This window comes from Hyperoodon ampullatus (assembly GCF_949752795.1).
Source record: "Hyperoodon ampullatus genome assembly, chromosome: 7".
In the NCBI taxonomy this organism is placed as follows: domain Eukaryota; kingdom Metazoa; phylum Chordata; class Mammalia; order Artiodactyla; family Ziphiidae; genus Hyperoodon; species Hyperoodon ampullatus.
The window spans coordinates 10,193,207-10,215,395 of NC_136920.1; the positions used below are offsets into that span (position 1 = coordinate 10,193,207).

The following is a 22,189-nucleotide window of genomic DNA, read 5'->3' on the forward strand; positions in this document are numbered from 1 at the left end:
GGGATCTTCCAGGAGCAGGGCTTGAACCCGTGTCCCCTGCATTGGCAGGCAGATTCTTAACCACTGCGCCACCAGGGAAGTCCAAAAAGGCTATTCTTTATTGAGTAACCTATGCATGGAGCACTACAGTAAGCAATTATACATGCACTATTTCATTAATCATCCTAATCACCCTGCAAGTGAGGAAACTGAGAATAGTTCCTTTTGAAAATAGAACTTGAAGACAAACATGTGACTGTAACCCCTGCACCCCAAGATATAACCCTAAGAAGCTTTAATCAGGAAATCTTCCCTTTTGGCTTGATGCCTTTGTACCCAAATTGAGTTTGCCTTGAGTCATCCAGAGTTATGAGAGTGACCAGGGTTACAGTTTAATAAAATGACCAGTCGATGTGTTATAATGGAAAATGTATGGGCCAAAGGAGTCAACAGTCTCAAGGGTGCTAATCCTGGTTCCATACTGAGTTAGTGACCTATAGGAGTCATTTCCTTCTTTGATGAATTCACTTCCTTTTCGTCCCCTCTAAAATGAAAGGCACTTCCAACCATAGGCAAGCGTGAATCTCGTTAGGAATATAGATTTTCAGAGAGTCTGGATCTACTTCAGCAAAGGCAGACAGACCTCTGAAACTAGCCAGGGACTTTTGAAGGTAGAAGGAGAAGCTGAGCATCTGTCCTCAAACTCAGTTCTAAAACTTGGGTGTTGGATTCATAGCATCAGTGGGATTTCCCTGTTTTTTTGCCCACACTCATTAGTGGTCAGAGAGCCTGACATGTTAGATCTGCTCAGTAAATGTATTTTTATTAAATGCTTATGAAAGCTCTTTTATTCTTTAACACTGTGGAGGGTTTTCCCATCAAATATCACCAGATATATTTAGTGACAGTACTTCTGTATGATCTTCTCCTTCAGCTTCAATAGTCAGTATCATTATCCTCATATCACATTCAGCCTTGCTTCAGGTTCTATGCATTGACCCAGATGTTTCTTTACGTGAGACAAATTACTAAAACCTTAAAAAATCTTTCCCTTTCTAACATCAGTGCCTATGTGTCATTTAAATCTATTACTGGGGATTTTCAAGGAAAGATTCTTAATGGAGATTTGTCAGATTTTGTACTGCTATTAAAGCTAATCAGTTTTCTTCTCTTGAATTTGCTTTTCTAGTAAAGCATTAAGAAACACTTCAAATCTATCAAAACGGCTGATGTTAATATAATAATCCAGAGTTTACGAAGTGCTTTTTACAGCTTTATCTCATTTAATCCTCACAACAATTCCAGGGGTAGGTGTAATCCGCATTTATAGATGTAGAAACTGAGAAATGAAAAGGCTAAGTGATTTGATCAGGGTCTAATGACTGATAAGACACAGAGCTAAGACTCAAGCCTTGGTCCTCCAATTCCAAATCCTGTGTCTTTCCCACTATACCATATTGCCTATAACTTCTCTTCTTTTGTTTTAAAGGCATCATGTTTTATGATCACCTAAAATTGGTTGAGAGTCTAACCCTTCATCTGCAAGATCTCATCAACTTAATGATAGTCCCTGAGACAGTGTCACCATGACTGCAGTACTCATGTTGGAAAATAACCTTGTGAAATCTTTGAACCACTACTACTATGTGGTTGTTTGGGATTGTGCTGTCTAATCTTTATTTTCAAATAGGGTAATTAGTGTGTGGTGTTTGTTTCTGAAGCAGGCAGCCAGCAATTAACAGGAACAGGCCCCAGCTAGAAGAGGGTTGTTTTTACTTCTTTCAGCCATCCAGCTGTGGCACAGCACATGAAGTTTCCTCTCTGGATCGTCATTTCCAGCAAATGTTCTTCATTTCCTTTGCTCTGATGCCCCCAGTCCTCAGTCTGTGGGGAAAGGTGACTGCATTTTTGAAGAACCCTCTGAATAATTAAGGGCTCAGTTTTTGTGACAGCACCCTAAGTTTTACCAAGTGGACTCCCCGCTTACTTAGTAAAGTCATCTAGGACCAAAAACACCATCAAATCTGGCATAGGTTCCTGCCATGCCTAGGACATGGGGAATCTGCAAGTTTTTCTCAGGATATGAACGGTATTTCCTCTCTGGTAACTTTGCAGTTGGCACCAACTATTTCTTTTCACTTTTGACTGTAGTTTTAGTCTAAATAGTCTCGGGCTCTGGCTCCAGCCTCCTGTGATTCTAATCCCAAACAGCCAAGATCAGACACTGGGGTATCTCTTTACTGGCAGCCCCAGACTTAAGCTTTGGAAATTGTGGGAAATTTCATTCTTTGGGCACATAGATCTTCTGATTCTACCATACTAGAGTTCTCCCTGCTGAGTAGACATGGAATCAGGGAAATGAAGGAAAGAATAATGAAAATAGTCCTTTATGTGTGTATAATATTTTAGTACTTACAAAATGATTTTATATTCATTATCTCATTTTTTTCTTCCTAATAACCCCAGGAAAAGTGATTAAGGCCATCAAGTCTGGATTTACACTGCCTCAGTTTGAATCCCAATTCCAACATTCATAGCCATGGGAAACTTCATCTCTCAGTGCCTCAATTTCCTAATCTATCAAATTTAGACTACTTATTTCATAGGCTTTTTGTGAGGATTAAGTGAGATATATTTATAAGGCACTTAGAATAGGGTATTACAAAAAGTTGTTGTTGTTAGTTGTTGTATAAATAAGTTGTTATTATTGTATAAATATCAACAAGAAAACCAAGGCCAAGAGAAACTAGGTAGGGACAATGGAGCTGAGATTAAAACACAAATTATTCTTACTTTGTGCTTGTTGTATCTACCCCATCTCAGCTGCCTCTGAAATCAATACCTTGCATTGTATATAGGTAGATTTGATCCTAGGAACTCCGGACATTTTACTCTCATTGTTTATTATTTAAACTTCTATATGAAGAGACAGAAAGTACAGGGTTTATTATCTCTACAAATAAAAAGAGGCGTAGAAAAGTCCTAGTGACTTAGGAAATCACAGCGTGCTTGATTCTTACTTCTGAGTGCATATCAAATGCTCTCTTGGAGTAGAAGAGACATGCCGTACTTCTTTTTCCATTTCTTCCTCTCCTGAGTTTCCAGCAGAGAGGACCTTAAGTGAGCAGAGATTCTGGAATAGGAAAAGTAAAACTAGTAAGTGCTAGGAGAAGAGTGGGCACTCTTATGGCACAGGGCACTCTCACAAGTGGTGAGGAAGAAGAGTAGTTGAGAGGGAAGATAAGGCATTCCTTGGCAACACTGGAAAACATTAGTATACATCCTTATTTACTGCATTGGCTGTAGCAGGGAGGTGTGCTAATTCCTAAACTTCATCTAAAATTAATAGCAGAGGTGTTCCCAATTGTGCCTCTTATTGGTGCATCCTTTGTTTCATTATTTGATTTGAGCCCTCTTCACCTTGACATAGGTTCCAAGGAAAGTGGGGGCAAGGGACAAGAACAGATTCAAGAGATATTTGGGAGATAGATTTAATCCTAACAAAAACCCTGTTAGGGGCTTCCCTGGTGGCGCAGTGGTTGAGAGTCCGCCTGCCGATGCAGGGGACACGGGTTCGTGCCCTGGTCCGGGAAGATCCCACATGCCGCGGAGCTGCTGGGCCCGTGAGCCATGGCCGCTGAGCCTGTGCGTCCGGAGCCTGTGCTCCGCAACGGGAGAGGCCACGACAGTATGAGGCCCGCGTACTGCAAAAAAAAAAAAAAAAAAAAAAAAAAACCCTGTTAGTCATCAGATGTTAGTATCATTAGTCTCATGGAAGAGAAGTAATTTGCACAAGGTCATAAGGTAAACAGCAAAACTTCAACTCAGGTCTTTTGACTTCAAATATAGAGATTGTCCCAGAATATCATGTATCCTCCCCATGCAGGTGGGGAAATGGTCTAGGTAATTAGTATCAGAACTGAGCCTGGGACATAGGCAGTGTCACTGAGAATTGGACATTATACTGATGAGGAGATGCTACAGATTAGGCAGGCTCTCTTTCCTGTACATAAGGTACCATATAATTCTCTAATATTTCTATTTTCTTTAGGTTATTGTTTAGAAGCAATGAGTTTAAAACCTTTCACCTACCCATTTCCAGAGACGAGGTTTCTTCATGCAGGACCCAATGTGTATAAATTCAAGATTAGATATGGCAACAGCATCAGGTAATTTTAAAACCAGGAGGGTAGTCTTTGCAAACACAGGTTACTACCTTCCCACAGGTCATTCCTTCTCTGCCTTCACCCAGTCCAGGAGACTGGCTGAAGCAGCGCCTTGTAGGACTCTTTCCCAGGTATTTTGTGTTCTATATATTTATTATTCACATAAGTTTTTAAATTAACAATGGCATACCTTTGGGGCAGTGGTTCTCAAATTTTTTTATCTCAGGACCCCTTTGCACTCTTAAAATTGAGGATCCCAAAGTGTTTGATTAAGAGGGTTATACCTGTCAATATTCATCATATAAAATTGAAACAGAAAAACTAAAATAACTACTTATTAATTTTTAAATAATATAACATTTTATTAAAATAACTATATTTTTGAAAAATTAATGAGAAGATTGACATTGTTTATATTCCCAGGACTTACCCCAGGAATGCAAGGATAGTTCAACATACAAAAATCAATCAACATAATACACCACATTATTAGAAAAAAGAGAAAAAAAAACACATGATCATCTCAATTGACACAGAAAAGGCATTTGACCAAATCCAGCACCCTTTCATGATAAAAATACTCAAAGTAGGAATAGAAGGGAACTTCCCCAACATAAAGGCCATATATGAAAAACCCACAGCTAACATCATGCTCAGTGGTGAAAAACTTAAACTTTTTCCTTAAGATCGGGAACAAGGTAAGGATGCTCACTTTCATCACCTCTACTCAACATAGTACTGGAGTTCTAGCCAGAGAAATTAGTCAAGAAAAAGAAATAAAATGCATACAAATTGGAAAGGAAGAAGTGAAACTTCTCTGTTTGCAGATGACATGGTCTTTTTTTTTTTTTTCTTTTTTGGCTGTGCTATGTGGCTTTGCAGGATCTTAGTTCCCTGACTAGAGATTGAACCCACACCCTCAGCAGTGAGAATTCCCTGAGTGGATAGGACTCAGCACTTTCCTGCCAGGGCCAGGTCTAATCCCAGGTCAGGGAACTAAGATCCCACAAGCTGTGCAGCGAGGCCACTTGATTTTGTAACCTGAAGTGTTTCGTTGGTCATTTGGAAAATATTGGTTCACTGGCTTATGCAGATTGTTCAAATGTCAACACATTTCATTATATAATATCAAAAAATCATATTTGCTAATATCACTACCAAACTTGTCAGAAAAATGTCTAAGTATTTGGAAGCTGTCAACCCCACAGTGGTGGATAGAAGTTTTCCAAAATTCAAAATTTTGCTTGAAATCCCAAAATTTATCCTTGACAACAAATACTGTCAGTTGTTTTCCTTAAATTGATAAGCTCACTGTCCATTTTTGAGAAAATGTCTGTCACATTCCCAAGTCTGAATAACAATCATAGTTTATCTGTCAGCTGATCATTCAAGTAAAATATCATGAAAAAGCAAGTGGTTCAGTTTGCAACTTAAACAGTTGTACAGGTGCTTTTGCTCAAGACAACCATCATCTTCTGGTATGCAGCAGAAATGCTTTATGCATACTTCCTGTTTTATCACATAATATTAAAAAGACATGTATTCAAGGGTTGAGATTTATAGAATTATTAATTTTTCACTGCTTCCTCTAGGATATTAAATGAAACTGGATTTTTTTTTCCTGTGTGGTGGTAAAGATGACTACAACTGCTAGTACAGTTTAGTGCAACTGGCTAGATTTGTGCTAAGGCACCAGCAATTTTGCCCACCATTGATTTTGCACTACAGATTACAAATGTTAACATAGTGAAAAAGGCAAATAACATCTTAATATTATTATGAAACTAGTTTTGCGCTTGGAGGCTCCTTGAAAGGGTCTTGAGGACCCCTCGAGGTCCACAGACTGCACTTGTACAACTGGTCTAACAAATTATTAACTTTCACAGTGGAAATTTCAGGTCTTGGCGGGTTAATGGAGAAGATATTTTGGTACAGCCTTGTACCAATTCTCAGACGACACCACCTAGGTGATCACTTCTTCCCTTGAGCACTGGGTCAGCACACACAATTGTTATTTAGTTATGTTTCCTTAGCTGAATGGAAGTTTCATTTGTGCTCTACTAGAGTCTGTTGTCTCCAGAGCTTTCCTTCTTGGCTTACTTATCTCTTGTCTGTTTACCTTCTAGAGGGGAAGAGGTAGAAAACAAGGAAGTCATCGTCCAGGAGCTAGAGGTAGGGAAAGAAGCAGACAACTTCTGGGAATGTTATTCTTTGAACTGAGGATGCGTCCATATTCAGATTTTAGTTACTTCCTGCAAACTGAGTCACAACCTCCACTTGATTACTTGGCTTCTCCCTGCCACATTTCCTCTGCAAAGAAACTTTACTGTTTTTTCAGGGAAATTAGAGCCTATACTCTTCCTCAATTCTCCTGGTTGAAGTGTCAGCACCTTTGAGGCTAAGAGTTATTTTATTTCCACTAGAGTTTCCAGCCATGGGCAGCTCTCTTTTGTGGCAGCTGGCATAGAGAGAGTTTCCGGAGGACTGCAGCCTTCCAGGGCTCTGGGAAACCTCACCATCCCAACCACTGCCCAGTACTTGACGTTCAGGAAACTCAACTGTAAATACACAGACAAGGCTGCTGTGTCTTCATTTTAATTGGAAACATTTGCAATTGCTTTATTCCCACTTCATTTTCATTCCTTTGCTACCCAGCTCCTCTAGCTTTAGATTCTCCCACAAGAAGAAGACAGAGAAGGTGGGCAAATTCGCAGATTGGTGAAAGCATTGGAAAAGAAATTAGAGTTCTGGGGGATGGCCCTGGATTCCAGTCCTGGCTGAACCACTAATTAGCTGTGTGAGCCTTGGCAAATCATTTATCTCTCTGGGTCTTAATTGCCTCATTCATAAAATGAGAGTATTAAACTAACGTATTCTCTTCTAACTTGACAACCGAGTGATCTATGATTGTTGTGATTTATGAAGACATATGTTGCCACATTTCAAAGAATTTGAATATAATTACATACACAAACATAAAACTCTGTGAAACCAAAGTCTTAAAGGTACCTGTGGCTCTTCAGCTGTGTGTTGTAAGATACATTAGGATCTTTGAGGACTTCAGAGGCATCATTATAAATAACAATTATTTTAATATAGGACCATGACAGTTTTCTGCTTATTTTAATTATGAGTAGAGCAGAATTTATTTCACTTTGCTTCACTTAATATGGGCAGAGAAAAGCTCAAGGCGGTGTAGTAGAGTGGAGAGAGCTTAGACTTTAGAGCCGGTGAAACCTGTATTTGAACTCTAGTTCTGCCTTCACAGTGTGACTTTGGGAAATTTGTCTTCCTTCTCTGAGTCTGTTTCCTTACCTGTCAGTGAGATTGATAAATAATACCAGTTTTCAAGGTTGTGGTGAGGATTAGAAATAGATGTATGCAATGCCTGCCACACAGTAGTTCAACTAAGAGTAGCTAGAGAGCACTTACGTCCATTTATAATCATATTTAAAGTTTTTGAAATGCTTTTGTTTGTTTGTTTGTTTGTTTTGCGGTACGGGGGCCTCTCACTGTTGTGGCCTCTCTCATTGCAGAGCACAGGCTCCGGATGCGCAGGCTCAGCGGCCATGGCTCATGGGCCCAGCCGCTCCGTGGCATGTGGGATCCTCCCGGACCGGGGCACGAACCCGTGTCCCCTGCATCGGCAGGCGGACTCTCAACCACTGCGCCACCAGGGAAGCCCCTGAAGTGCTTTTTATATGCTCTTTTTCTTACTCTCATTAGTTCTGAAGCAGATGTTATCATCCTTTTTCACTCATTTCGAAAACATTTATTGATAGGCAGTTTAGTCTAATGGTTAGGAGTGTAAGCTCTGGAGCCCCACTGCCTGGGTTCATATCTTAACTCCATCATTACTACCTGTGTAGCCTTCCATGAGTCATTTTACCTCTTTGTCTTAGTTTCCTTATGGGTAAAATGGGGATAATAGAAGTGTTTATCTTATAGGGTTTTATGAGTGTTAAATTCATTAATATGTATAAAATCAAAAATATTTGCCATAGTGATTACTCAATAAATACTAGCTATTAAAATTATAAGCTAGATACTATGCTAATAGAGATCATACAAAGATGAACATGACCCAGTTTCCGTTTTCTGTGAGCCCAAATATGAGGAAAATGAGGCTTAGAGAGATGAAATGACAAAACTGAGACTGAGGGCTTCCCTGGTGGTGCAGTGGTTGAGAGTCCGCCTGCCGATGCAGGGGACACAGGTTCGTGCCCTGGTCTGGGAGGATCCCACATGTTGCGGAGTGGCTGGGCCCGTGAGCCATGGCCGCTGAGCCTGCGCATCCGGAGCCTGTGCTCCGCAACGGGAGGGGCCACAACAGTGAGAGGCCCGCGTACCGCAAAAACAACAACAACAACAACAACAACAAAAAACAAAAAACAAACTGAGACTGAAATTCAGATTTTTTTTCCCATAGAAATTTAGTAGTCTTTTCATGATACCAATTGTTTAATTAGTGTATACTAATAAGCATAGGTTAATTAGAGACTAATCAATTCAGATTTAAAGAGAGAAGAAAAGATTTGATTTAAGCAAAAGCAAAATAAGTATATGTAAATAAATACCAGTATTATTCACTAATCCAGTATATATTTGTTGAGGACCTGTTATGCTTCATCCACTAATGGTAGACACCATAGAAGGGATGCTAAGATAAATCAGGTGTATATTTTACTTCAAGAAGATTTCTCAGTAAGGAAAATAAACATATGTACATGGAGGGAATTCCCTGGCAGTCCAGTGGTTAGGACTCAGCCCTTTCACTGCCGGGGCCAGGGTTCACTCCCTAATCAAGGAACTAAGGTCCTGCAAGCCACGGGGCATGACAAAAAAAAAAAAAAAAGAAGTACATGGAATATAGTAAAGGCCCAAGGCTAAGTACTGTGAAATTTGAGACTAATAGTTAATAAAACTCAGGAAATCAGGGAAAACTTTCTGGAGGAGATGGCTTTTGAACTGTATCATAAAAGGATAGGTCGAATTTGGTCATATACTGATGGGTTGAAAGGGTATTTCAGGCAAGAGCATGGAAATAGAGAAGCAGAAGGCATATTCAGGGAACAGCAAATAGTTCAACTTTAAAAGTGTATAGAGTATGTGAAGAGCAGTGATAAGGATAAATTGATAGATTGGCTGAGATTAGACAGTATTAAAGTCATTTCAATTTTTTTTTTTCAGGATTCTATTCGTGTGGTCTTGGGAAACCTGGATAATCTGCAGCCGTTTGCTACAGAACACTTCAATGTATTTCCCTGTATCCTTTCTTTACTGGGTGGAAATGAACTACAATTCACACTGTAGATTCAAATGGAAGCAGCAAACCCATAGGCAGTTTGGAGGGTAGGTCAGGGAAACCAGAGGGAGTCTTTTCCCTAAAATAGTACTCAGGGATTCGTACTGGCTTCTTTCCTCACTCCTTAGCACATTTCCCAGATAAAAGCAAATGGGAGAGAGTGTCCCACCTGAAATTCAAACACGGAGAGGTTGCCTTGGTCCCTTATCCATTTGTTTTCACTCTGTACGTGGAGAAGAAATGGCTTCATGAAAACCTGTCAGCTGGTAAGTAGAATGATAGAAGTGTAGGTGGTGGAGAAGAAAAAAGGGAAGGTTGAACATCCATGGGTTAGCAGTGCAAGCTGAATATGGTGAAACAGGCAGATTGGATGCCAACACTGACATTGCAGAAGTCAGGAGCATGTGCTCCAAACTAGACTGCCTGCTTCAAATCTTGGTGGCTTTGCCACTTAATAGCTCTGTGACCTTAGATAAATTACTCAGTCTTTCTATGCCACCTTTGTGAAATGGTGAAAAATAATAATAGTACCTATCTCATTGAGTTGTTAAAAAGATTAAATGTATAAATACTGGAAGGTGGAAAGTACAGTGTGACTTAGAATAATCACTCAATGAAAAACACTTATTATATAAATAATTCCTCCATTTTAGAGTATTTAATGACTTTCACCTTAGTAGTGTCTTAAAGATATCTCCCAATTTTTAATCTCTGGGGGCCACTGCTATTTTTACAAATAGAGGGATAAGGAGACACCTGCCAGTTTGATTTGAAAAAAGGTACAAAGGCCTTACCTCAAAATATCTCCTCAATTCATTTGTCACTGCTGCTGAAAGTTCCACTTTTTTTCTTTCATAATAGGGATCATCCCCTTTTAAGTGACATATAGTTAGAATATAGTACGAATCAAACTATTTTTAGCTTGTAGATGACAGTAGTTCTAAAATAAGGGAGGAAGGGCTTCCCTGGTGGCGCAGTGGTTGAGAGTCCGCCTGCCAATGCAGGGGACATGGGTTCGTGCCCAGGTCCAGGAAGATCCCACATGCCACGGAGCAGCTGGGCCCGTGAGCCATGGCCGCTGAGCCTGCGCATCCGGAGCCTGCGCGTCCGGAGCCTGCGCGTCCGGAGCCTGTGCTCCGCAACGGGAGAGGCCACAACAGTGAGAGGCCCGCGTACTGCAAAAATAAATAAATAAATAAATAAAATAAAATAAGGGAGGAAGAAAGTTTGAGGACACAGTATTTGTAGGAAAAGTGGTACTGGGCGGTAGGGAAGAGGGCACGCACCAAAGTTTTGTCTAGGACCAGTTCTAAGACGTCAATGATAGTCAGAAAGTCTTGATGCATTATGATTCAAATTTTCTGTTGCAGGAGAACCAAAAAACAGCAGTCCTCTTGGGTTGGTAAGTTTGCCTCTTCTGTAAGAAATGAAAATTGCCTTTATTGCCTTCTCTTGTCCCAAAAGTCCTGCTCTTGTCTCGTCTTTTATGCCCCTTGGTTGTTGCCCAAGTCCAATCAGAATTGTATACATGAGACATTCTTTTTCCCCTTGGCTAGATTTCTGAGACTATGTCTATCCTTACTTGCAAAGCTGGTGTTAAAAGTTGCCTTTGGCAATTTAAAGATGGGGAGTTCTCTTTACTGTGCCCTCATGTGAGCAACTCTGGAAAAGGAAGAGTCACAGGAAATGTGGTTCCTCTCTAAAGGTCCTGGCAGAGAGGAAAGCAGAAGGAGCCATGATGAGGAAACGAAAACACGCAGAAGTGCCCAGCTCCCCAACCAGGCCAGGGCTGGACAGGTCAGTGGTTTTGGCAGAGGGGCTAAATCCTGCATCCTAGTTAGGCTTTGCCAGCTGTTGCTGCTGGTTGATCTTGTCCTTGGGCGTGTCACTCTCTGTCTCAGGGCTTCATTCATACCTGCCTATTCTAGTGGGTGGACTAAGAGAAGGAAGCAAGTTGATGTTTGCAGTGTAATTGGACCACGGTCCCTTCCTCAGCAAAGTAGAATTCTTCTGTTCATCAAGATGAAGACTGAGGGAATTCCCTAGCAGTCCAGTGATTAAGACTGAACTTCCACTGCAGGGGACACGGGTTCGATCCCTGGCTGGGGAACTAAGATCCCACAAGCCACCTGGCACAGCCAGAAAAAAAAGATGAAGACTGAGAGGAAATGTAAACATATCTGTACAATTGAATCCAACAAATATTCATTGAGTACTTACTATGGTCGTACTATAGGAAAACACAAAAGGCACAAGATATGAAGTCCCAAAATATTATCCAAGAACATAGAGAAACCCTCTTTTGAGGGTTTCTCAAAAGAGTGAGAGTGAATAAAATATAATCTTATTTTACCCAGATAGCAGTAAGCTTTTGGAACTCTACCTTAAGAGGTAGTACAGGCTGAAACATAAACGTCTGCAACAGGATATGCATCAATTACTGGGTGAGGTGCTGCGAATTAGGGAGAGTGTTGAGCACAACCGTTAACATGTTGAAGTTGCTGTTGTAGAGGCTACTTATTTTCTTCTTTTGATTCTCTGTCAGGGACAGAATGAGTCAGTAAGACAATTCAGTTGTTCACGTTAGCACCCAGAGAGGGATGCTGGAATAATCCAAGGTGTGGTTTGCTCCCAGCCCAAAGTGCTTTCAGCCCAGGTTCACAGAAAGCAGCTGTTCTTTTCCTGGTACTGTGTGGGCCCCAAGACATACAGGAGCAGTGAGGGTAGACCATGAAGGAGCTGACCCCTACACCCTCCAAGTGCACACATCAGTGAAGAGTTAGGAAATTCCCTTCCCAGCCAGGTGGGATGTGAGGGTACTTGGAGGTATGAAGCTTTGGTCAGTTCCATTCGACTGAATTATCCATGGAGATGAGGCCTCACATCTTCCCTTTCTCTGTGTTTTGATGTACAACCAAGTATTTCAAAATCTGATACCTGCTGTCAATCAGATTTTCCCTTTCTCAACCCCTAGATCCCAAAATGTCTCAAATTGTGATTCTACTGTGAATTAAAGCAGCACCCAAAGACAGTTTGGCCACACGATTTATTCTGCAGGCCAGGAGTGGCATAAAAATAGCCAACCTGCTGAAATATTCATTTGGGCCACATTTGCTTGAATGTGGTGATGTTGCTGCTGCCAGTAACACTTCCTGGGCTTTTTTCTCCCACCTCAGGCCCAAGAAGGGGACTTCCAGCCAAGGGCTCAGCAAAAAGAAGGCCCCTATGGAAACCAGGAGGGTAAGCACCAAAATGGAGACTTCCAGACTCTTGGCTCTTTCTGCTCAATTACAAGTCAGGATTCCTGTTACCAGCACATCTTGATCCTTAGTACAGACTGAATTCAACTGGACTCATTCTCACGTTTCACCATCTGCAGAACAACTTTCAACCATTCCACCCTCGCCACAACCTGTCCTAAATGTAGCTGCATAATACACACATTGATGAATCCTTTTGTTAAAAGGTCTTCTCTTAGCTTAAAAAGCTGCTTTCTTATACTCTGCAGTTGAAAAAGAAAATAGATCTGTTGAATTGAGGTAGGATCCAGTTTAGAATTTTTTTTAGAAAACTTTTTGCCTTCATCTGCACTAGACTCTGAGTCGAGGAACATCTAGTTTTTTGTTTTTGTTTTTTTTTTGAAATTTTGAATTTTATTTTATTTATTTTTTATACAGCAGGTTCTTATTAGTTATCTATTTTATACATATTAGTGTATATATGCCAATCCCAATCTCCCAGTTCATCCCACCAACCCCCCACCACCACTTTCCCCCCTTGGTGTCCATACGTTTGTTCTCTTCATCTGTGTCTCTGTTTCTGCCCAGCAAACCAGTTCATCTGTATGGGAACATCTAGTTTTTACAGACAAAATAGGTATATATCAGCACAGGATACTGGTAAGAGAAAACTTCATTTAGAGCAGTGATGGTCCGGCCCTAATAATATTTCATTTCATTTTGTGAGGTCTGCTCTCCATTTAGATATTCATACATCTGCTACTCCTCCATTTCAGGACTCCTTTTCCATAGTAGTCTCTAAACTAGTGCCCTTTTTCTTGAAATAGCTGTTATTTGTGACTTTTCTTACTTCTCTGCCATCGCTCCAAAGCAGCTCTGACCTTAGGTATCCAAACATTCCCAACTCACCTCCCTCACCTTCTCAGGATCTATAACATGATCAGTTATCGAACAAACATTTACATATGCATTCATTCCACAAACACTTATTGAGTGACTCCTATGTGCCAAGTACTAGAGCTATCACACACACTCTCCCCGAAAAATGCCAAAAGTGTAAAGCTGGGTAGACATTACTGATAAATGTGCTACGTGCAGGAATAAAGGAAGCACAGGGTACAAAGGGACCCCAAAGGAGAACCTCATTCAGACCAAGTGGTGTGAAAGAGAGTTCCCAGAGTAGCTCAGAGTAGCTCAAAGAACTAAGGCTAAGAGGAAAGAGTACAGTGCTTTTGGTGACTGGAAGCCAATGCACCTGGCGCTTAGAGTACAGTGCTGAGAAATGTCACTGGAGAGGTCAGCACGGGCTGGATCCTAAAAGGCTTTAAAGCCACCTTCAAGATCACAGGAATTCCCTAAAACATGTTAAAGTAGAAAAGTGAAGTGATTTTCATTTCTAAACAATTCTGTCTCCTGTTAACAAGGCATTGTGTTAGGTGCTGGGATGCACCCAAACATATAAAACCTAGTTTTTTTCCAGGAGCTTAGCATTTAGTTGGAATAGAGTGAACCCTTAAAGATGAAGACCTCTGCCTCTGTGGGCGGGGGCAGGGTACAGAGCCCGGTTGTGCCCATGGCCAGCTGGCCCATGGAGTGATTTAAATAGATGGTTTCCCTCTTCTATACTCTCATCCTTTAGAGAGGGAAGAAGAAGAAATTAGAAAGTACAAGAAGAGTACATGAAGCTCTGGAGAACAAAGACACTTTATACAACCAAGATAATTACTGTTAAAGGAACATTTCCCTCACTCTCTACCCTTTGTACCTTCCTATTCTTAGCTTGACACATCATCTCCCTTAAGAACCCACAGTTTCTTACTCAACATAATTACCTTTTCAACCTGATACTGGGTTTAGAAAAAACTCTGAGCAAAAAAAAAAAAAGGAACATGTTTATTGATTTTGACTCAAAGCCCAAGCAGTCTCCATTGTAGACCCTGTTTCCAGAGAGCAGACTTCTCCTAAATTAAAGTGATCACAGGGACTCTTAGTGTAAGTCACTTGAGCTGGAAGAATTAAATTTACTCCTATGGTCCAATGCCTACTATCTTCTCTTCCCTTTGGGGGAAGTTAAGGTGTAGAAACACAGTCAGTGTGGATTGTGCACGTCTGTACACATAGTGAGCCTGTGCAGGGAAAGCTTAGAAGAACACAGCCTGTGCCTGAGTAAGGCCTCTGTTCATAAGAGGTGTTTTGAGGAGAATGGGACGGAAGGACAGACTCATTCCCTTTGTTACTTTAGCTCCCAGATCTAGAGATCCAGACTTTAAAAAGATAAAAAATGCGAGAGAGCAGATGAATGGACCAGAAGTGAAACGGACTGCCGTGCACGTAGCTTTCTTTTCAAGCCTCTGCTTGAACTGCACTTCTCAGCAGATCTGACCCTGAACATGCAGCGGACAACCCTGCATCATGTTTTCAGGGTATTATGTGTTGTTGGATGTCCTAGATGGTACCCTCAGTCTTAATTCAGGCTATAATGGTTTTCCTCTCTTAACAGCATTTGCCTGAGGAAACCTCTATCAAGATTTCAGGAGAGCACAAAGGCTGCCTTATGAGGGAAATTTCCCCTGGTTCAGAGGTAGGCTATACCTCTGCCCCAGGGCCTTTGCCCTTCTGGTCCCCACTACCAACCTTAGTAGATGCTTCCATTAGGGCCAATGCAGCAGTATTTAAACCCCAAACCATAGTTTCCATACCTTACCATAGTAAGTTGGTGAGAATCATTCCCTCAAGCTAGAAATCAATCTGGGCCCTCTAAGTTTCATCTCCACCCTGTCTGGACGAGTTAAGAGGTAGTCTTCTTCCTCCCCAGAGTTACCTTTCACTTTTATAGGAGTATGATTTAGGTGGCTGCCTATGTGGTCTGGGATTTGAGGGGTTTGTGGAATAGCTTAACAGAAATGTCAGCTTATGCTTAGGATGGGGGATCTGTCCTAACTTTCCTGGGATTGCTGTGCCTCTGCCTCCTAGATACACCCTTGCTATAGAATTCTTCACCAGCGGGACTTCCCTGGCGGTCTAGTGGTTGAGAACCTGTGCTTCCACTTCAGCGGGCATGGGTTCAGTCCCTTGTTGGGGAACTAAGATCCTGCATGCCGCGTGGCGTGGCAAAAGCAAAAAGAGAGAGAGAGAATTCTTCACCAGCAAAATGGCTCAAGGAACTAACTCCCCAGCACTGCTGGGCAGTCAAGCCCTCAGGTTGTGCCTGGGTGAGGGAAGTGGCCAGTTGGCAGAGATTCTCAAAGAAAATATATCAACCATGTTTCTGGCTACCAGGGTGTCTCCTAGTATATTATAGGCTTGGAACCAGGTTGTAGGATGTCCCCTTCAAAGTACAAAGGAAGGTCTGTCTATAGAGCAGTAGACAGAAATAATAAGATTGCTTATGCCGTAGTCATGTTTCTGCTGCCCTGGCTCTAGCCATGTTGATCATATTTACATGTTAACGGCAATGTGCCCTTGTACATCATGTCCCTTTCTGGAATGCCCTGCTGTCTCTGACCCCTTGATGCCATCCACCAAGGCCCCATTTAAATCACACTTTCCCTGTGAAGTTTTCCTTGACTAACCACTACCCACTCTATTCATGTCCTCCTCAGTAACCACGACACTCTATATAGACTGATGGAGTAGTCTTATCACACTGACTTAAAATATTTAGTTTATACGTCAGTTTTACCACATAGATTATACTTTTCTCCAAGGTAAAGTAAAGGTCCTCCTGATTTCTGAAACCTCAATATTCTGTCCTTGGCAATAGTTGGCACTCAGAAACATGGAATGATAAGGTATACCCAGCTTGGTTTGTTCTTGGCTCTTAGATGTTATGATTTTAGAGAGACAGTGTTTGGGAAGCCGATATGAGAAAAGGACAGTCCTATAGAAGGAAAAATAGAACCTGCCTGGGCAGTCAGAAGGCAGGCCCCAGCCCTGATGTGGTATCACCTTACCAGCAAATAGCATTCAGACCCCCAAGCTGTAAAGGAGTAAAGTTTAAGACTTTTCTTGGTCTTTTTATCAGAACAGAGAAAGAAAAACCCAGCAGGAATGGCAGGAGACCCCAGCATTTGATATCACTGATGTTCAGGACCAGGGTAAGTTCTGGGAAATTCATATGTATTCTCCTCTGATAATCATCCTGTCCTCTTTAGTCGTCTGATGAGCAGAGCAGCACAGAGCTCTGAGTCTGGACACGCTCAGTGGGTGATGTGCCTCGCTCCCGTGGAGGTGCTTGTTGGCTGTCCTCCAGTCTGGGGGCAGGCTCTTGAGTAAGAGAAGCCCCCGCAGTTCCCAGAAGGAGTGAAGGAGGCAACGCATGTCCTTCTTGTGCTTCTGATAGCGAAACTGATGCTCCCAGTTTCAGAACATTTCCATATTGTGTGATAAGTTTTACAGAAAAGTTGGGAGGGGTATGTTTCACTTTTCTATCCTAGAGAACAATCTCTGGGAAGCTGTCTCTCCTCCTCTTCCCTTTGAGGCACTAGTGTTAATATTGAAGGTGCAGGTGGATGCTTGGCAAGGGCTGGGAATGCATGTTGAGGTATCGCCCTTTCAACTTGCTGATCTTTCAGTCAGCATGAGGATTCGGTATGGATGCAGTTATCACAGATGCAGTCCTGTGAGCAAGTGAGTTCTTCAGTAAGTTGTCATTCCATGTGTAGACACACCAGCCATGGTAGGTGTCTAGGATTTGAGCAGTGTAAAAATCTCAGGGGCAGGGCTTCCCTGGTGGCGCAGTGGTTAAGAGTCCGCCTGCCAATGCAGGGGACACGGGTTCAAGCCCTGGTCCAGGAAGATCCCACATGCCACAGAGCACCTAAGCCCGTGGGCCACAACTACTAAGCCTGTGCTCTAGGGCCCGCGAGCCACAACTACTGAAGCCCACGAGCCTAGAGCCCGTGCTCCGCAACAAGAGAAGCATGCACACCGCAACTGGAGAAAAGCCCACGCAGCAACGAAGACCCAACGCAGCCAAAAATAAATAAATAAATTTATTTTAAAAAAAAAAATCTCAGGGTCCTGACTTTGAAAATACTCCAAGGTCAGAATAGCACCTTACTGAGCTGAGATGAAATTGGGAAGGTCAGAACCAGCAATTCACCTGGCTTCGAATAATCCTGGTTTGAGGCTGCCCTGGGCTCATGCTCGGTGTCCTGCCTTCTCCTGCTCACCAAAAAGTAGCTGAGGACTGACACCTTTTCCCTGCCTGAGTGTTTTCCTTGCAGATTCTAAGTTGGGGGGCAGCCGAGCAGGGGAGATTATCCCACCGTTGCAGCAAAACAATCCACCTCCTCCTGAAGGACGCACGGAGCTGGGAACCAGTGGCTTCTTTGGGTTTCTAAGGTAGGATAGACTTCTCTCCTGCCATCAAACTGAGACCCAGGGCAGTCTAGCTCCAGAGCCTGCCCCACTGAGTCTCTCAGGGAAATTAGAATACAAAAGAAAGCAGATTACCTGCATAATCTCTATTTTGTGCGGGATAGATGATGGAAATGAAGTGAGCATTAGGGCCCTAACTGTGAATTTAACAAAGACTGTGTCTTGTTCATTTTTACACAATCTACCTCACCCCAATGTGCCCAGCATTGGACCTGATTCCACAAATGCTGCTTGGACAGAAACTATTCTGATCGTGCTTGGGTTATTCAGATGACTTCGTTACCAAAATTTTTCCATTCTCCCCTCTGAATCTAGGCTGTCTTCAGAGTCCTTTTTGCAGAGTACAGTTAGCAAATCCCTTTATCTATCTAGAGCTCAGCCATACCATTGCAATTGTTCTTCTTTATTTCCACCTCCCGAGTATACTCTAACTTGGGTACCTTGTCAAATGCTGTTTCAGACTTGAATTTCCATTCAGTGGTCTCAGAGCAAAAATGCCCTAGCTAATAATGGAGCCCTAATGGGACCTGGGAGAAGGGAAGTGGACCTCTAGAGTCTCAACCTGCTCTGCTCTTCTTCCTGCAGCTCTCTCTTCCCGTTTCGGTATTTCTTCAGAAGGAGCAGCCAGTGAGCCTCCTAAATGCAGCGGTGGGAAGAGCTTTATCTCTTGCAGCGACTCCTCCCACTCCACTCCCTGCTTATGACATTCCAGTCCTGGGGAATGAGAGCCCCAAACTCCCTGAGTCCTCTTGTGGGTTTGTCCTTTACAATGGAATGTCCTTCCCCAATTTAAAACACTAAGAATATAACTTTCTAAAATGCTCTAGTCTGAGAATTTTACTGCCCTATGAGCCAGTTAGGTCTTCCATCTGCAGCACTTAGATTTCTAATGAAAATACATTATTTATGAAGAGTTATTGACTGAATTTTAGTGGAGTAGAGAGAGAGCGCGAGAGAGCCAACTCTTTCCTCAAGATACAGGGAAACAATGCCTGAAACCTCCCCTGGGTCTCCCTGGTTGTTGTTGACAGAACAGTTTGGGTAGGTGGGGTCCGTACCTGACCTCAAACCTTAAACTCCCCTGGCCAGGTTAGAGAATGGAGTTTTGCAAGACTCAATGTCCTGAGCCCTGCTGACCCTCAAGAAATCATGTCTCCTCAGTTCACCCAGTTTGGCCCCAAAGTGCAGTCTCTTAGTGGGTAAATGCTTCTCACCTAGCTACCCCTTTGGCTTTTGACAGTAATGCAGATTAGTTTATTGGATCAACTGGAAGTCAGTGTAGGTTAGGGCCAAAGGAATCATTTTGTAACCATAGAGATGTCCAGTATTAGAATGGGCCACCTTGTAAGGTAACAAGCCTTTGTCAACCCTAGTCTTTAAACAGAGCTGATTGTCTGTCAGATGCTGGAAGTTACTCTCGGTGGGTGGGAATGCTGGGGCTGGACTGCTCAAGTCCCTCAGAGACCCCTTGTTCTGACGCCTTTCCCTTGGCTGGGGAGGAGAGAAGAGGTGGGCTGCTGAAGGGTCTGGGACCTGAGGGGAGGAGGGCCAAAGGGGAAGTCGCCGTGCGTGAGGACTGGAGGACTAGGGACAAGTTGTGTTTACAGCCTTTGCCCTGCTGTCCCAAACACAGCCCACTTTACAAAGCTGTTCAAAGGCACAGCTCCAGAATCTGGAGATCTGAGCGCCATTCTGACTTACAAGCTTATAATGAAGGCTTGGCAAAGTCACTTTCCTTTCTGGTTCTTATTTTTCTCATCTGGAAAATGAAAGGGTAGGATCTGAGGAGCTCTCAGTGCCTTCCAGCTCTGGCAGTCTGTGGCTGCGTCTGCCTCTCGGAGCAGGTCATTGAGCCAGTAGCCCTGGGGTGTGTGGGGACAGAACCACCACAGGCTTCCTTCTGGTCACTACCCTGCCCCAGCCCCTGTGGCTCCTGCTGACTAGGGGTCTTTTTCTAACTTGCCACATTCTTGCCCCAAGTGTAATTTAGCACCAGGCATGAATAGCAGGAGATCTGGGTTCCAGAACAGCCCTGACATGAACTAGCTGTGTGACCTTTAGTAACTTTCCTTCTCTTGAGCCTTAGTTGCCTCACCTGTAAAACCAGAGCCAGGGCTGGACTAAAGGATCGATTTGCTGGGGTTGATAGCTTCAGGCACTTCCAGGAGTCAGGTCCCTGTTAGTCCAGAAACTAGGGGAAGCCTCCCCCTGTAGCTGACCCCCAGGGTGAGAAGTCATCCACTTGACGGTGAAAGTGAAGCTCTGAAACGGACTTAGAACCAGCCCCCTGACTCTCCCTGGCTCTGCCACCAGGCATCTCTCAGGAGACCCCCCACTGATAGCATTTCCGTTGTCCATAAGAATATCCTCTCCACCCTTTCCTTTGCAGTGGGTAAAAGAGACAGGCAGGGCTGGGTTTAATAGTTTTAAGGATGGGCTGGCAAGGCCCTAAACAGAAGTGTCCTGCCCAAGGTCACATAGCAAAGAAGAGAACCCAGGTGGCCACAACTCAGCCCAGTGAGAGCCCTCCCTCCCCAACTGCACACACGCTGCCTACTCCACCAGCTCCTGGGCTTTTCTCTACACCTCACTTCCGAGCCCTGGGCCACCAGCAGCTTTTGGACATAGGGGAAGCAGAAACCGCCCTAGAGGACCACACCTCAGAGAAGAGCAGGATCTCCCAGGTGATTTTGCTGTGAGGCTTCAGGCAGAGAAGGCAGGCCTGAAAGCCGATCTCCAAGAAGGCGTGGCTCCAGAATGATGGCAAATAAAAACCCGGAGAGCCAGCACCGCCTGGAGACCAGCAGGAGGCCAGAGGAGCCACTCAACAAGCCACTCAGCTCCTGGGCCTTGGAACTGGTGAGCTCACTGAGGCAGGAAGAGCCCTGGGAGGGCCTGAGGACTGCAGATAAGGGTCCTGCGGGCAGATAGATGGGGCAGATGGAGGGAGGCAAAGGTTTGTGGCCCAGATGGTGGAGGAAATTCCAGGGGAGAATCACAGCAGTGGGCTCACACACGTCACACTGGGACAGCTGCGCACACTCACATGCATCCAGAGAGACACGGGCAGACACGCACATCCACATGCACACACACCCAAAGGCAGGTACAAAGAAAAGACAGCCCCTCACAGGCAGGCCTCACCCCAGTCAGACCAACCTAGCCCTGCCTCATTCACCTGGAGGCATGCAGTGTTGAAAGAACTCCCCCTCCCACCTGCACACCCATCTAGGGACACCTGTCTACCTACTGTGTTTCAGATGCCCATGGCGTCCTCCCAAACCCTGCTCCTCTGCTTTCTGGTCCTAGCGGTCACTGAAGGCTGGGGTCAACAGGCAGCCATCCCAGGCTGCTACTTGCACTGTAAGTAACCCTGGGAGCAGAGAGCTGGGTGGGAGCAAAGAGCCGATGGACTGGACAGAGGGGCAGGCAGCACCCTGGAGGGACCCAGTGAGGCTCAGGCAACAGGGGCTGGGCGAGCCTTCGCCAAGGCACCATCTACCGCTCGCCTGTCTTCTTCTAGCCTTCAATGTGACGGTGCGAAGTGACCGCCAAGGCACCTGCCAGGGCTCCCATGTGGCACAGGCCTGTGTGGGCCACTGCGAGTCCAGCGCCTTCCCTTCCCGTTACTCGGTGCTGGTGGCCAGTGGCTATCGACATAACATCACCTCCGTCTCTCAGTGCTGCACCATCAGCAGCCTGAGGAAGGTGAGGGGGCCCAGCTCGGTGGTGCTCGTTGCCGGGAGGGGAGACAGAGGAGCTGGGGATCTAAGATGGCCTGAGGAAGGGGACTGGAACAGACACCCACCTCTCCCACAGGTGAAGGTGCAGCTGCGTTGTGGGGGGGACCGGAGGGAGGAGCTGGAGATCTTCACGGCCAGGGCCTGCCAGTGTGACATGTGTCGCCTCTCGCGCTACTAGCCCATCCTCCTCCCGCCACCCTCCCCTTGGTCAGAGGGTTTAATGTTGGAGTATATCCTACATATCCTGAACCTCAGCAAGGACAACAGCTCCAACCCTGTGAGCAGAGGGGCGTTTCTGCCTCTTCCCCGCCTCTGCCTGGCTTCCTAACCAGTCCTTCATCATTTCGTCTCCCTCTTTGTCCTAAATAAAGCAAG

General features: G+C 44.0%; 2 protein-coding genes across 2 annotated transcripts; both read left to right on the plus strand.

Annotated features, from left to right (window-relative positions):
• Positions 1-4,047: 4,047 nt before the first annotated feature.
• Positions 4,048-20,770, plus strand: MAJIN (membrane anchored junction protein; the record flags this gene model as incomplete). The annotated part of the gene is given in 11 exon segments (XM_079707728.1): positions 4,048-4,148; positions 6,272-6,317; positions 9,336-9,411; positions 9,591-9,716; positions 10,821-10,852; positions 11,156-11,247; positions 12,627-12,690; positions 16,714-16,786; positions 17,918-18,035; positions 20,670-20,714; positions 20,716-20,770. Coding segments are annotated over 11 exon segments (828 nt in total).
• A 561-nt stretch (positions 20,771-21,331) lies between these two features.
• On the plus strand, positions 21,332-21,992 carry GPHA2 (glycoprotein hormone subunit alpha 2; the record flags this gene model as incomplete). The annotated part of the gene is made up of 3 exons (XM_079708787.1): positions 21,332-21,434; positions 21,595-21,779; positions 21,891-21,992. 3 exons carry the CDS (start codon positions 21,332-21,334, stop codon positions 21,990-21,992), a joined length of 390 nt encoding a protein of 129 aa, XP_079564913.1.
• Positions 21,993-22,189: the final 197 nt, after the last annotated feature.